This window comes from Ictidomys tridecemlineatus, chromosome 2 (assembly GCF_052094955.1).
Source record: "Ictidomys tridecemlineatus isolate mIctTri1 chromosome 2, mIctTri1.hap1, whole genome shotgun sequence".
NCBI classification, from domain to species: Eukaryota; Metazoa; Chordata; class Mammalia; order Rodentia; family Sciuridae; genus Ictidomys; species Ictidomys tridecemlineatus.
Window position 1 is genome coordinate 150,939,493 of NC_135478.1, and position 17,631 is coordinate 150,957,123.

Sequence of the window (17,631 nt, forward strand, 5' to 3'; positions counted from 1 at the left end):
ATCACTCCCCTTAAACATAATAATTTTAAGTAAATCAGATTACATTTGATTTTCTATTCTAATTTTGTAAGTATTTTTTCTGCTTTGAATGCTATAATTATGAAAAGAAAAAATAATTCTACCTGTAGCTTACTATACACATTCTATTATGTGTAGCAACTAAGGCTAACTTAATAGTGTCACAAATCAATCACAAAAGAAATTAAGAAGTAGGAGCTTGTGTTGGCAACATAGCAGAGATTTTGAAAGGAAATCTAAAAATAAAGCAGAATCTTAAAAGACTACTGGATAGATTGTAATAACTTCACCAAAAAAAAAAAAGCAGTGAATCCCACTAAAGACAGATACTACTTACAAAAATGAAGAAAATTTAAAAGTCAAAATTAATTCTGGCAAGCAAAATAAAAGAATCATCGTCACGCCAGTCAACTTACATCCTTCATAAAATAAAAAGTGAGTTTTTTCTTTCCTGAAAAGAAACACCACTACTTCTCAACTTATAAAACTCCCACAAATCAGAACTTAAGCAATTACCTTTAAAAGAACTGTCTGCCCATTAACTTCAGAGCACACCAAAGGACGCTTGCTGCTAAGTTCCTTCATGGGCTCAGCGTCAAGAATATCTCGTTCCAAGCTCATAGTAAGAAGACCACCAGAGTTCTAGGCACAAGTTTTTATTACAGTTGTAGTTAGCTACATGCTGTTAAATGGAATGAACATCATCAACCCTACTAGAAAAACCAATAAAACAAAAATGTTTAAAATTTTTTGTATTTTTTCTGGTTTCTAACTTGAACTCCTACCCACAGTGTAATCATCATATAATAATCACTGTTACAGTTCTAGAACAGATACTACAGATGACTGGGATTAACCAGATAGGCTGCCAAGAAAACTTAATGTTTACTTGAAAAACCTCATGGTTTTCTGCAAAATACTAAAATAATGACAAAGTAGTTGTAGAATAGGAATGAGAAATCTGAAAATTATAACTACCATCAAATAATTCTAACACCTCTGCTTCTGTTTGAAGTCCTCAAAAGTGAAACTAGGTTTCAAATGTTTTAATGCCACAAGATATTTCTGCAATTTTTTAAAAGAATAAATTTTCACACCAAAATCTGAGAGTTAATATTATAAATCACTTTACTGCTTTGTAGTTTTAGTAAAAAGGGTCAGAGGAGTATTTCCTAGTTAAGTGACATTAGTATATTTAAGTAATCCACAATACATATAATCAATCTACAAAAGAGTCCAGAGAATACTTCCCAGTTAAACACCTTAAAATCATTAAAGCCTGCCATAAACCATGATTAAAACCTTTTATAATCTTCTACAATAAAGAAGATTAACATTTTTAGAAATGAATTTTCATTTCATGGCATACATAAACACTCACCTACACAATATGAGACACTCTAGAGTTGCATAATTGCAGGTAAAACTCATCATTTTCATGTCTAGTCTGTAAAGACTTTATATTAATTGTTTAAGAAATTTTGATCTTATATGAGAATAAACTCATGTGTTTATACAAATATCCCTTTCAATACTATATTTAAGCTTATGATGGAATTAAATGACAATCATAAAGAATAAATACAGTTGGCCCTCCTATCTATGTATTTCAAATCTGTGCAATCAACTGTGACTTGAAAATGTTTTTTAAAGTGTGTGTACTGAACATGCACAGACTTTTTTGTCATTATTCCCTAAACAATACACAGCATTTACACTGTACTAAGTATCATAAGTAATCTATGATGATTTAAAGTATACTGGAGGATACATGTAGGTTATGTGCAAATACTAAGACATTTTATGTAAGGAATTTGAACATCTTGGATTTAGGATGGGATGGAGGGGGTATGGTCCTAGAACCACTAAATACCAACTAACAACTATACCTCATCTAGTTCCTCATCCCTAACAGACAATAAAACACAAAGAGAGAACAGATTCTGCCCTGAGAGCCAGAATTTACCAATCCTGCTCCATACTGTCCAGGTCTAATGTTAATCTCCCAGCCTTTGAATTGGCCTGCCTAGAAAACAAAACCCACCTCAACAACTCTACCTTAACCTTCTTCTCTCAATTTTTTTCCCCAACCTGCTCTAACTTGAAAATCACATTAGGTTTAAATTCCTCACGACTAACAGTATCCTGTTTTTATATAACTCTCAAAACTGCAGTTAAATTTTTGTTTTATCATTTCAAAAAAAAATAACCCCACAAATAAGTGCCATACCATCTTTTGAATGAGAATGAAGAGAAAATAGAGAAAAAGATGTAAATGAACATAAAAATTCAAATCTGCACTGTGCGACTACGTAAGACAGTCTTGAGAAAAGGTGCTAATAATATTTTAAAATGTTCATCAGAAACATCTTTATAGAAAAGATATTATAAATTTAACACTGATATACAGTCTGAACATTATCACTTTTCTACACTCTCTGCAGAGTAGCAATTCTCAGGGGAAACAAAGCTTACCATGTATTTAAGTAATCCTATTTCAGGATAAAGCAGAGGCAGCTCAGGGAACCATTTCTGTGCCAAGCTATTCAGTTTCTCCTAAGTTAAAAATGTAATTTTTTATTGTAAATCAATACATATTTAATTGTTATGTGTTTCTTTTCAGGATAATATAGTATATCAGCATCAGTCTTTTTACATATCTAATAAGATATATGATCCTAATTTTGATTTCTATTTTTCAGAAATACCAAGCAAAAACCAAGTGATACCTTCAATCAAAATTACCACTTTACAAATAGAAGAAAAACTTAATTACCAATTTTATGCCTTATATACATATATAAGCCTAAGGTGAAAGTTCATACTCACTTCCAAACTAAAATGAAAATGTATAACACTATATCAACTTGAATAATAAACTGTCATTATTTCCTAAAATATTAAGAACATGGTAGCATTTTAAAATAATGCATGTCTCATTTAGAAGAAAAAAAATTATAAAAGCCTGAGACAAAAAATAAATACATAGCTCTGCATCACTCACTCTGAAGCAAATGTGAAAACTAAAGATCCTTACAAAAGGAAAATTATGTCACATGCTTAAGAAAAACTTCTAAACTTTTGTAAATTTTATCAAAAGATTCATAAGGTGTTACATATAGTCAGATGAGTTTGGTAATTAAAGCATGACACTTAAAATGTCTATTATTTTATAGTACTTTTTTATTTTCATAGCACTGTAAATTGACTTCTTCTCTATAATATGCCTCAGACGTAAAGTACAATATTTTTTCCTTTTTAAAGAGAAAAGACACTGATAAATTCTTCTAAGGTAACAGTAATTTGGGGTAGAATGGATGACTTAAGATACAACTTTCTCAAAAAAACAGGTAGTTCCATGTTACATTCACCAAAAATAAAGAATGTTGTTCCATTAATGTTTACATTGAAACATTATGCTAAAGTGATGTTCATATAGGTTTATTTGAAGAAATTCTTATGCTTTATATTAAACAAAAAAAATGCCTCTGTTTGTGTGTGTACTGTAATCTCAATTCTGAAAACAGAAAAAAAAAGGTAAAAGGAAGTCAAAAGTTAATTGTGACTACTAACTAAGCTACCACTAGGTGAAAAAGTTATAAGTAATGTCTTTTCCTTTTTTATAATTTCCACATTGGTATGGTCATGAATTATTCTTTCATAAATTAATTTCACTGGGGGTATAGCCCAGTGATAAAGAGCTTGCCAGAACGTGTGAGGCCCTGGGTTTCATCCACAGCACTGTCAAAAGAAAAAAATAAATAAATTTCTAAATTCATATAAACATTTTTATGCCAAGATAATACCTCTGGCCTTGTGATTACAGTCCATTTTATAGAATGAGTATTTTAATTCAATTTATAGAGCAAAATCTGATTTAAAATTTCAAAGAATCAAAGACTTACATATTCCTCCCTTTCATGATAAATTTCCTGAAAGACACTGTTGCGCAACTGAGTAATTTCTTGTTTTATTTTTTCAATCTCAGATCCATCATGGTCATCAGACTTTAATCAGAAAGAAAAAATGGTTTTACAGGCTCATTAAGCAGACTAAAATCAAGTCTTCCCATAAAATTAGTTCAACTTCTATGTAAATCATTCTGTGTGATATCTGTGCATCCTTCAGTACCTACCATCATAGTACTTGTTAAAGTAAACTTAGTTCAGTTTATTCTAACACTGATTTTTTTCCAAAACCTACAGGAAGAAACTATAAACAATAAAGATAAAAATCAATTACAGAGATTATTTTGGTCTTTTAATTTGCTGTAGATTTTCTCAAAGATCAAGATGACTGGGGCTGAGGTTGTGGCTCAGTGGCAGAGCACTTGCCTACCATGTGTGAGGCACTGGGTTCGATTCTAAGGACTGCATATAAATAAATAATAAAACAAAAGTCCATCAACAACTAAAAAAATATTTTTTTAAATGAAGATGACAAACTGCAGTCATAAAGTAAACGTGTTCAAACAGCAACCAAAACTGAATTACCTGGAATTGTTTTTTACATAAGACTTGGTTAAAAATACAACATACCAAACTGTAAAAAACAACAGTCAATGTGTGAATAATCTACTACAGGAAAAAATATTCAGAACTCACACTCTGTAAGACCCTAATGAAGTTTTAATTAAAAAGCCAACTTAAAAGATATATATGCTTTTAGGACTGGGATGGTGGCTCAATGGGAGAGTGCTCACCTAGCATGCATGAGGCACTGGGTTCGACCCTCAACACACATAAAAACAACCTAATGTATCCACCCAAAACTAAAACATACATAAATAAATATTTTTTAAAAGATATATATGCTTTGGGCTGGAGTTGTGGCTCAATATTAGAGCACTTGTCTAACATGCATGAGGCACTGGATTCAATCCCAGCACCACATAAAAATAAATAAATAAATGAATAAAACAAATAAATAAAGGTAGTGTGTGTCAGGGTCTTTAGCCCCCGTCTCCTCCTGACCAGCGGGAAAAGCACACCCCGACCAAGACAAGACAAGAAAGGTAAAGGTCTACTGGCCACCCACACTCAGCACCCAGCCCTCCTTCCTGGGAGGACAATCAAACGTGCCAGGGAGAATAGTCAAAGCAGGATCTCATTTAATAAGGAAGTACACACAGCTTATATACTGCCAGGAGCCAATCAGAATAAAGGTCAGAGGGGTAGAGTAAATTCACGTGTACGCCCATCCCATAGTCTGTAAGGGAAGGCACGAGCTGTCCAGAGGGTGGAAGAGTCCTGGACCTCTCCTGGAGGTGGTCCGCCTCCTCCATCATGGCCCACAGCACCACCTCCCGGCTAATCACCAGGAGCCGTCCCAGCTGCATGTGTGGCCTCAAGAGCAGGAAGCAGGCAACCATGCCCTACAAGTGTGTCCATCTACAACTAAAAAATATTGTTTAAAAAGATATATGTGCTTTAAAAATTATATATTTTTCTCCAAATGTTGAAAAATTAGACTGAAAGGGCCTACCTTCCCCACAGTCCAGAATAGGATAAAGCTGGAAAACTCTTAAACTGTGAAATTAGATCTAGAATAATTACCACTCCACTCCCAACTAAGTGTTCAGAAGATGAAAAGAGATGATCAAGTTTGATTAATTCATAATAGATTCCTTCTGTAAAAATATTAAATCCTCAAGAGAATACAGAGAATTGCCAGTTTACTCACAATGTTTCAAGCCTAAAGAGGTTAGTTGAGATTGAATACTCTAATCCCTCCATCTGTTTTCATATGAAAACAACTTAAAATACTTGCAAGAAATATTATATGACTCTGTCTCAAAAGAAATAATTTGAAAGGGCTGGGGATGGAGATATGAAAAATTGTGCTCTATATGTGTAATATGAATTATAATGCATTCTGCTGTCATATATAACAAATAAGAATAAAATTTTTTTAAATTTTTTTTGAAAAGGGGGGAAAGCATGGGGGTGGGTCTGGTGATGTAGCCCAGTGGTAAAGCACCCTGGGTTCAATACCCAGGAGCAAAAAAGAAAGCAAGCAAAGAAGTATTATTAAGTATTATGTCCAGTCATTTAAAAAAAAAAAGAGTAAACAAAAGATACCATGATCTCAAAAATATACCTTTGGGGAAGTACCCTATTTATTACCTGTATGAAGTAGATTTTATACTACAACAGACAGTCTTAACAGTTCAAAGCAAAAGAGTCTTAAAAATTACTGCAAAATGTTCATGTTACTGAACACCAAGGAAGCCATGTAAAATGTTTTTAAAGAACATTTAAGAGGTAGAAATGTGATATGGTTGAGTGATAGAGCACTTGTCCAACATGCTGGGATTCAATCCCCAGCATGGCAAAAAAAAAAAAAAAAAAAGAAATAAAAACATTTACTTAAATGGGAGAATGTTTACACTGTTAATATAGTCTCAATTATTTATACACTCAGAAAAAAATCTAAAGTATATAAAACAAAACATAAATGTAATAGCTCTCTTATTTTAAAAAGTATATTTATGTACAACTTTTATGAATAAAGCTCTAGTAAAATGAGGTACAAACAGAGTTCAGTTAGAAGCAACTGTTTTTCCTTACTTCTTCCAAATTATTCTTTTCAACCAACTTCCATCTTAGTCGAGCTTTTAAGCCTTTCAGTGTCTTCTTAATGGACAGCAAGTGATCCACACTGGGGCTCTTATTTAAACATTCAATAATCTGTTTTTTAAACTAAGAGAAAGAATTACCATATTTTCAAATATAACAGACAGTAATATTAACTGAACAGTTACTTACTGACCATTTATTATTTCTCCAAGATCTGACTACAACTGAAATACTCTGAAAATTCTATAATTTTCAACAAGACAATTCTACCAATTTCCTAATTATCCACACTTCAAGAAATCTCAGTTTCAGCACTAAAAGTAACAAAGTCAATACTTCAACTAAGACATACAATAAGACATATATTGTTAATATGGATGCAAACTGGGATATCTAGTGAGGATGTAAATTGAAATAATCTTTCCCAAAGTGGTTTGACTATATGTACCAAGTTTTAATAATTTTCATTCATTATAATGTGGGAATTAAAATTTTAGGAATCTGAGAGATTATAAAAATTATGGGCCAGGCATGATAGAGCACACCTGTAATCCCAGTGACTCAGGAGGTTGAGTTCTAGGAGGACTGCAAGTTCAAAGTCAGTCTCTGCAACTTAGTGAGGCTCTAAGCAACTTAGTGAGACCCTATCTCAAAATAAAAAATAAAAAGGGCTGAGGATGTGGCTCAGTGCTTAAGCATCCGTGGATTCAATCCCTGATACCAAAACAAAAAACAAACCAAAAAAAAAAGTGTGTTGTTTTGTTTTTTGTGTTTTTTTAAGGCAGGAGAAAAAGTTACCTTAATGTCCAACATATATGATGAAAGGTTAGATAACATCATACTTCTATATAGGAATGATGATTTATCTACTCAAAATGACAGCACAAAAGAATCTTAATCATATGGGAAAATGCTCATAATATATTACTGAAACATAATAATAAGCATTCTGTGTATATTTTCTCTCCATTCAAAAAGGAAATAATATGAATCTTTCTCAAAGGACAAAAGAATTATAATTATGTTTTCAAGTACATAAGAAAATCAAAGATATTAGACTTAATAAAAAAAATGTATTTAGTCAGACACAGAGGCACACCTGCAATCTCAGCTACTTGAGAGTCTTAGGCGGGAGGATAGCAAATTTGAGGCCAGCCTGGGAAACTTAGTAAGAACATATCAAAATAAAAATAAAAAGGGCTACAGATGTAGCTCAGTGGTACAGCAGCCCTGGGATCAATCCCCAGCTATTAAAAAAATACACACATACATATGTATGTGCATAAATCCATACATATGCATATATTTATATCAATAAAAATCATCATTCCTACTTTATAGTGAATTCAATTATATACCTTATAACTACAGCTATAGTTTTCCCAGCAATAATAATTTACTGACCCAATGAGAATTAAACCACTAGAGAAAAATTTAAATGTTAAAAAAAATCCAAAGCATCAATTTGGAAGAACATTAAGACAAAACAAAATCCAACCTCAGCACTGTTCCTGTACTTGGATTGTACTGTGGCAATGAGCCTTTCCTCTGAACGGATTTTCTGTAGTACTTGACTGTAAGTATTTAAAATGATCTCCTTATCTGCATCACCTTGCTCCTAAATAAAATCACATGTGGAATCACACATGAGAATAGCCAAAAATAGTTAAAATCTTCAATAATAATAAATAAAGTTCAAAATTACACCTTTAAATTACTATATTTATTTCAAACTACTTCTCAAGAACAATTTTTTTCTAGATAGAACCTTGATATTAAAGACATTTAATGAAAAATTTCACCCCTATTACTCTATATATTATCCCCAGAGCTGTCTGGAATACAATGCTAAAGAAAATCAGGAATACTAACCTGCTAGATAAAGAAACAATATAAAAAACTTCAACACTCATTGTAGAAATCATCTATTAACATCCACTTATATCATACCTGACAACACCAACCAAACCTATTTAACAAAAGGAAAATTCAGTTGTTCATAGAGTAAAAGAGAAAGAAGTAAAATGAAAAGTATAATCACTAAGACTTTGGAAAGCAACTTGAACAACTAGTGAGCATCCTAATGAGAAATGTTAAGATTACAAAATACTCTTCTGGAATCAATATCAAAAGCAGTAGAAGATGGGAAATAATTGAAATCAGAACCTGAATCAATGAAACTGAAACCAAAAGAATTTTTTAAAAAATCAATAAAATAGTTTGCTTGAAAACAAATAAAATTGATAAACCCTTAGCCAAGCTAACGAAGAAAAAGAGAAAAAAAGTCATTCTCATTATTAATTATTTTAGTAATTTACTAAAATTCTTGATTAAAAAAAGGAAATATCATGGATTGTGGTTGTGGCTCAGTGGTAGAGCACTTGTCTAGCATGTGTGAGGCACTGGGTTCAATCCTCAGCATCACATAAAAATAAATAAAATTTGATACAGGAATACATATTATACACAATAAAAAAGGGAATACTAATTAATCTGTGTCTACTTCCAAAGCTCTCCAAAATTTTTAGTTGTTTTTAGTTGAAGTCACTATATACAATAAACACAAGAATCAAATGACATAGAAAGCTGATCCACTCAGATGAAGAGATATTTCCTTGAATTAAATATTAGCTTTCAAAGTGTGAAATGTTCTATTAAAGTGAAAATACCACCCTACAGAAGAATAAGATTTTGCACTATATACAAATTACAACTTCAAGTGTTACTCTTTCAAACAGGACTATAAGAGGAAAGATCATATCAGTCTTAATACTTCCTAGTTAGCAAAAAATAACTATCTTAATAGTTAATATTTTCTGGGCTGGGGATGTGGCTCAAGCGGTAGTGTGCTCGCCTGGCATGTGTGCGGCCCGGGTTCGATCTTCAGCACCACATACAAACAAAGATGTTGTGTCCGCCAAAAACTAAAAAATAAATATTAAAAATTCTCTCTCTCTCACCTCTCTTTAAAAAAAAAGTAATTAAAAGTAATTTTAAAAAGTAAAAAAAAAAGTAATTAATAGTTAATACTTTCTAACTAACAAAAGAAAACACTGCTTCAAAGAAAGCAATAATAAAGAATATCAATACTCACAATCAGAGATATTTCCAGCTCTTTACAGACACATGACTCAGTCTTCTCTAGGATTTCATCAATATTACCAAGTGTGTCTTCAGAAATCAGTGATTCTTCCAAAGACAGATCAAAAGCCTCATTTGCAAAAAAATAAAAAATAAATAAACGCAATTAATTAATTCAGTTAGGGTTCATTTACCTTTATACCTGAAAAAAAGCATTAGGAATGCCCTAAGTGATATAGGGGAAATAAGATTACAGAGGAAAAAAGAAAAGACTTACCCTCATAAAACACATGTACCAGAAAAGACAAGTTACATGCATATAGCATACCTAAAGAAAATTAGTGTTTAAGAAAGGTGAGAGGACAATGTAAGAGCAAAAGCAAAACCTAAATAATGTTTGTTGTTTTTTGTTGTTGTTGTTGTTGGGTTTTATTTTGTTTTGCTTTGTTTTTTTGACAATAATGAAAGGAGCAGTCTGACTAAAAGCTGATAAAGAACCTTGATCCTCAGGTAGCAAATTTAAACCTGACAGAGATGAGTAGACAATATTAGCTTTTAAACAAAGGATATGATTAATGTATATGGATCCCCCCCCCTCGTTTTATGCCACAAATGGCACTGAATAAGAGTTTTCTTTACCTTTAGAGTGCTCTGGAACCATGCTCCAAGATGTTGCAGAGAAGCCTCAGTTTCACTCCTCACGTTGGTGAATTCCTGTCTTTTATCACACTTCCACTCATAAAATTTTTTAAGTATTTCTTCAGAATTTGTTCCTTCTTTGGCCTGTCCATACACTGCTTCTAAAGAGGTTGATAAATCCTACAAAGAGAAATACTTCTGATTATTAAAGATTATTTTCAGGCATAGAAGTGCACACCTGTAATTCTATTGTCTCAGGAGGTGGGGACAGCAGGATCACAAGTTCAAGGCCAGCCTCTGTAACTTAGCAAGACCTTGTCTCAAAAAAATACATATGGACAGGCCCAGAAATTTAGCTCAATGGTAAAGCATCCCTGAGTTTAATCCCAAGAACCAGAAAAAAAAAATATATTAAAACTTATTAACTTCAAGTTAGGATTCAAGCACTGTATTGAACATAGGAGATGAAAAAACAGTATTTGAATCCCCATTCTTAAGAAGTTTATAAATAAAACTTGAGACTTATCAGATGAAAACACAGAACTATCTAAAAGGTGATTTTTGGACCATTTTTGAAGTAAAAGTTATATTAAGTCAATTCATTCAAACAGCAAGTTTTATGTTCTTAGGGGGTTTTTTATTGGTTGTTCAAAACATTACAAAGCTCTTGACATATCATATTTCACACATTTGATTCAAGTGGATATTCTTAGGTTTTTAACAAACTAGAAATTAGCCTCTATTTCCTGACTTTAAATAAGAGTAACAAATGTTTGTCCTGACATGGTGTTCCCAGTATATTGCTGGACAAAAATATATTATATATACACCAAAATATACAAATAATTCCAATTAAGTAAAAACATTAAGCATATGTATGTACCTGAAAGCATTTTTAAAAGACTGGGGGAAAGGAATTTTTTTAAAAAAAGGGATTTCACCAAAATAGAAAAGAAACAAACGAGAAGGGGATCAAGAGGGAATAAGGACAGGAAGGCCTAGGGAAGCAATGGGAAACAAAATCCACTAAATTATGCTATGTACATATATGAACATACCCCAGTGATACCACTTACATACATATATATTTATAATGTACTAATTAAAATAATAATAGGAGGGAAACAGAGCAAGCAGATGAGGGAAGGAGAAAAGGAAGGGAAAGGAAAGGTAAAATGCTGGGAGATGTGATTTATCAAATTATGTCATGTGCATGTACAAATATGGCATAATGAATCAATTATTTATAATTAAAATGTAACAATAAAAACAAATAAAAAGTAAAGAAAAAAGTAAGGATTGGAAGAGACAAGATAGTCTCAACAAGCCAACACATTCTGCTGGCTCTCTCAAGGAATCAAACCCTAGAAATGGTACAGAGACAAGAGAAAAGCTTAATAGTTTCCAAAAAAAACTTATCACAAAACTCTTTGAGAAATCCTCAAAAGACAATGGATGGTGCTTACCACTAAATGAATAGTTCTTGCAAATGTAAGAAGATCTATATACCACAGCAAAAAATAACTTGTGGGAAAACAGAACTTCCTTCATGTACCCTACTCTCTCTCTTTCCTTGGGCAGAAAAACAGCAGCACCAGCAAGAGGCAATGGGGTTATACCACATAAGGACACAGATGAGGCAAAAACTGATAACCAGGAGAGGAAGGTTGGCCAGCCCCTGAGCATTCTTTTTCCTTCCCATTTCTCCTAAATACATGGGAGCATTTATGTATAAATGCTCCCATGTATTTAGGAGAAATACAGCCTTCAACAGAGGCTGAAGTAAAGGAACTGGGAGAGATATAGAACACAATTTTTCATATGTATAATAAGAATTGTGATGCATTCCACTGTCGTGTATTTAAAAAATAAAAGCAATTTAAAAAGAAAAAAATAAAATTAAATGAATTGGGAAAAAAAAGGAACTGGGAGGAATGCTGATTAAGACCATCTAGAAGAGAAGCAGATAGGCAATAGCTACACCCTAACTGCAACACCAGAAGTTCTACACCACAAAAAACAACCCCATTCTATTCCCTGAAGGCATCAGAAATCTTTAAAAATTATAGTATAGGATGTCACTCTTACTCTGCCTCTCTACCATGTTATCCCATACCTACACAACATACAGAGCTAAGGCAGTTGTAGTCTCAAGGAAATATGTAATCTTAAAGACAGGTAAAAGGGAAGATGAAATGTGTGAAATACACAAGTTCTTGGAAAGAAGTATAACAAAATAAGCCACCTTATAAAAGAAGAAAAATCAGTAACAGATTCCCAGATAATAAGAACTCAAAATAAGCATAACAAATAACAAAAGAAAGAGTATTTAAAATACAACCTGGTACTTATAAATAATAACCAACGAAAGATAATGGGTATGAATTGAACCAATTTAAAATAAAAAACACAATGGACTAGAAAAATGACAGAAGACATACAGTTAGAGAACCTACTGGTGAGACAGATGGTTAAATCAAGGATACCTCCAAAAAGCCCCTAAAAGGGATAAAAAGAAAAAACTGCATTAACAGTTACAATATGCAGAGGATAAAAGAAGTTTAAATATCCATGTAACAGAAGATCTGGGATGAAAGAAAAATTCACGAGGTGGGGTAAAGAAAAAAAAACAGCTGCAGCAGTTTCTTAAATATATATCAAAGATTTCCTAGATTAAAGAAAGATAAGAATTCAAAACTGAACTGACCTGAATTATATCAAAACTTAAACATGTTATAGTGTAATTTAGTAACAGTCAAGAGAAAATTTTAAAGCTTTCAGAGGGACAAAAAGTCAAAGAACTGATAAATTACAAAACTCTGATAGTTCCATAGAGAAAAATGGCCTTTGGATCTAATAATTTTATAGCCAGTTAAATAATTATTTATATGAGAGACAGAAACATGATATCTTTAAACATTTAATACCTCATAAAGCCAACTACACAAAAATGTCTCTGAAAGCACAAGGAAAATATCCTAATATCTTGAAAAAGTCCAAAGACACCAAATAACACCTAAGAAATGAGAAAGTAACTTCAAATTTTATTTGATTGAACTATCAAACACAGTATTCATAATTTGTGACTATAATCCTAATCAACAATATTGGTTGTTTTGCAGGTTGCTTTAGGGAATGAGACAGAAAGGGGGACACCAAAGACAGGGGAGATCTTAAGTATTAGGGATAGAAGTGAGACAAAAAGGAAAAAAGAAATCATGATACAGATACAAAAATAACATCATGGAAATAAGTTCTAAACAAACAGTAATTAGATATGTAAGTCAACTAAGTTACAAATCAAAAGATAAATTTCTAAGTTGAAGTCTTTTAAGAATTGATCATGAGTGCATTAGCTAAGAGGTAGTTCAAAAACTGGATACAAAGAAAAAAAGAAAAAATATACAAAGTAATTATTAACCAAAAATAAAAGTGGGATGAGAATTTTAAAAGGAAATAAGATTTTATACCAAAATGTGATAAGTGAAAAAATAAGATTACATAGTGGTTAAAAAGAAAAGTTTAAAATATAATTGTGACTATATTAATGTCCAGTGTGTTTGTGTGTGTGTGTGTATCCCTCTAGTTCCTTCAGGTGTTCAAAATACAAAAAGTAAGTAAGGATAAGGATTAAAGCTTAAGATGATATACAGTTATGCATTATTTAATATTTCAGTCAGTAAAATCACATAAACAACAGTGGTTCTATATGACCGCAATTGAACTGAAAAATTTATATCACCTAGTGATGCCATAGTTATCATGATGCATTACTGACATGTTAGTGGTGATACTGGTGTAAACAAACCTATTGTACTGACAGTTGTATAAAAGTATATAACACATAAAAATTATGTATAGTACATATTTGAAAATTATAATGAAAGATTGTTACTAGTTAATGTATTTAATAGTCTAAGGAACCTTTTTTGTTATTTTAAGAGTATACTACTTCTACTTATTAAAAAAAAAGTTAACTCTTGATTTTTATTTTAAAGGCAGCACATCTCCCTACAAGATTAAGATATTGGATAAAATTCAAGGGACTCATCTTCGACTGAAGCACTCCTGACCTGACTGGTGATTAATAAACATACCAAGAGAATATGGCTGCACAAATGCCAGAATCTGATCAGATAAAACAGTTTAGGGAATTCCTTGGAACATACAATAAACTTACAGAAACCTGCTTTTTGGACTGTGTAAAAGACTTTACAACAAGTAAAACCTGAAGAGATCACCTGTTCAGAACATTGCTTACAGAAATATTTAAAAATGACACAAAGAATATTCATGAGATTTCAAGAATATCATATTCAGCAGAATGAAGCCCTGGCAGCCAAAGCTTGACTCCTTGGTCAACCACGATAGAGAGAAATCCTGATGGATGAACTTTCAATGAAAGATTGCAACAGCTGTTGCACTGGAAATGAGGATTTATATGACGGGATCCCCTGTTAAACCACCTGTCATGACTCTTTGGCAGTGAAAACCAATGAAGAAACATCATCACTGTTCACCAAGAATAATTAAAATAAAAGATCTTGTTGTTCAGAGAAAATACTAAGATACATTTGTTGAGGCCTTAAGATTCGGCAGCTTGGTCACACTTGGTTAGAAAAATAAACCACTGTTTCTTCCATTGTGACTATTAATTTTAAAGCAAAATATGTGTTCAATCATGTATGAGATAGAAAAATTTTTATTCTAAAAGTGAAATAAATGGAAATATCACTAAAAAAATTAACTCTTAAACAGTCTCGGGAAGGTACCTTCAGGAGGTACTCCAGAAGAAAGCATTATCATCATAGGAAAGGACAGTTCTGAGTGTCTGAAAGACATTCCAGTAAGACAACATGTGGAGGCAGAAGACAGAAATATTGATTACTAAGCCCCCGCAAAGGCCTAAGCTACTGTGTTTGTGTCTGTTTTTAACAAAAAAGAAAAAAAGTTCAAATAAAAATTTGAATAACAGAAAAAGTTTATAGATTGAGGGTACAGAGAAAAATATTTTTTACAGCCATACAATGTATTTGTATTTTAAACTATTACTACATGAGTCAAACATTTGAAAAATAAAGTAAGCTAAGGTTAATTTCTTATTAAACTAAAAAATTATTTTTATTAGTGTCACCTAAGCATAGTGTTCATAAAGTCTACAGTAATGTAAAATAATGTCCCAAGGCTTCACACTCACTCGCCACTCACTTAGCAACTCACCCAGGGCAACTTACAATCCTGCAAGCCCATGGTAAATGCCTTATAAGGGTGTACCATTTTAATCTTTTATACCATATTTTTCCTGTACCTTTTCAATGTTCACACTCACAAATACTTAGCACCGCCTTACAAACGCCTATAGTATTCAGTACAGAAAAAATGTATTTATTTGTAGCCTAAAAGAAATAAGCTCTACCACTTAGGTACCACTTATAGGTATTCATTAATAGGCTATATTATCAGGTTTATGTAAGTATACTCTGTGATGTTTGCACAACAATGGAACTGCCTAACAATGCATTTCTGAGAATGTATCCCCTTTATTAAGTGAAAAATGACTGTATATATCTAGAACTGCACCCCAAGAAAACCTAGAATATACTTTTTTAACTCATAAGGAACAATCACGAAAAACCAACCAAGTATTTTAGGCCACAAAAGGATTAATAAATGCACTGGAAGTTAGAAATCATGAACTTTAATTTTTTTGACTTTCATTATAGAAATATGCTTCTTAAGTACTTGAAAAATATAAACAAAATGAACCCAAATTTAAAGAATATTCTGGTGATGTAGGTAAATAAAAAGACAAGGCAGGCAAAAAGTCTTTTAATTCAGGTTAAGCATCTCTTCTCCAAAATGCTTGAAGTGTTTCAGGTTTTAGACTATCTCCAAATACTTAATGAAGTATCTTAGGGATGTGTTTTCCAAGTCAAAACACCAAATTCATTTGTGTTTCATATACATCATATACACATACCCTAAAGGTTACTTTTAAGTAATTTTTGCATGAAAAAAATTGCATACATTGAACCATTAGAAAGCAAAAGTGTCCATTCATGTTAAAACTACTAGAGAAACTAGGGACATAAGGAATTTACCTCAACATCATATAGGTTATATATGACAAAACGAAAGCCACCATCATATTGAATGGGGAAAAATTGAAAGCATTTACTCTCAAATAGAAACCAGACAAAAACGTCCACACTCATCACTTCCATTCAATATAGTACTTGAAATTTTAGCCACAGAAATTACACAGGAGAATAAGATACAAAAAGGAAAGGAAGGAGTCAATGTATGGCTGTTAGCAGATGATGATTCTATACTTAAATTTAAAAAAAAAACTCCACTAGAAGACTTTTTGAGCTGATATACAAATTCAGCAAAGTAGCAGGAATAGAAGATCAACATACAAAAATCAATGGCTTTTCCATACACCAATAACAAATCCCCTTTAAAAAAACATGAGAATAATTTCATTCATGATTACCTTAAAAAATAAAATATTTAAGAATAAATTTAGCCAAAGAGGTGAAGACCTCTACAATGAACATTACAGAACATTGAAAAAGAAATAGAAGACACTAGAACATGGAAAGACCTTCCATGTTTGTGAATGGACAGAATTAATATCATTAATATGGCCATATTACCAAAAGCAATCTACAGGTTCAGTGCAATCTCCACCAAAATACCAATGACATTCTTTTATGGTAAACTAGGGGAAAAAAAGATCTAAAATTCATAAGGAAAAATAAAAGACCCAGAATAGTCAAAGGAAATCTGAGCAAAAAGAACAATGCTGGAGGCATTGCAACTTCAAATTATATATACTACAGAGCTAGGATACAAAAAATAGGTTGACATTGGCATAAGAACACATACCAAGACGGAGACAAAGCCACACAAATATAGCCATCTGATTTTTGACAAAGATGCCAAAAACATGATAGAGGAAATGTAAACTTTGTAACAAACAGTGCTGGGAAAACTTATATAGAAGAATGATGTGTGTTTTCTGCTTTGTTTTGTTGGCAATACTAGGGATTAAATTCAGAATCTTGAACATGCTATACGCAAGCACTCTACCACTGAGCCACATTCCCAGCTCTACATACAGAAGAATGAAACTGGATTCTTCTCTCTTACCCTGCATAAAAGTAAACTCAAAAGTGGATCAAAATCTAAAAAATTACAACAGAAACCTTGCAACTATCAGAAGAAAATACAGGGTCACCACACCAACATATAGGCAATGACTTCCTCAAAGCTCAGGAAATAGTACCAAGAATAAATAAATGGGATGGCA

At 32.2% G+C, this 17,631-nt stretch overlaps 1 protein-coding gene and 1 pseudogene across 1 annotated transcript in view; one reads left to right on the top strand and one right to left on the bottom strand.

The window, feature by feature from the left end:
• Positions 1-17,631, bottom strand: part of Stk31 (serine/threonine kinase 31) — an 81,994-nt gene that overhangs the window by 25,480 nt on the left and 38,883 nt on the right. Inside the window, exons 12-18 of the mRNA XM_005319117.3 lie at positions 10,317-10,496; positions 9,691-9,807; positions 8,095-8,214; positions 6,588-6,719; positions 3,924-4,025; positions 2,494-2,574; positions 535-660 (exon numbers count right to left, since the gene is read on the bottom strand). Coding sequence (XP_005319174.2) covers positions 535-660; positions 2,494-2,574; positions 3,924-4,025; positions 6,588-6,719; positions 8,095-8,214; positions 9,691-9,807; positions 10,317-10,496 — 858 coding nt within the window. The remainder of the gene's footprint in view (positions 1-534; positions 661-2,493; positions 2,575-3,923; positions 4,026-6,587; positions 6,720-8,094; positions 8,215-9,690; positions 9,808-10,316; positions 10,497-17,631) is intronic.
• LOC101974897 (mitochondrial import inner membrane translocase subunit Tim9 pseudogene) lies at positions 14,423-14,687 on the top strand (annotated as a pseudogene).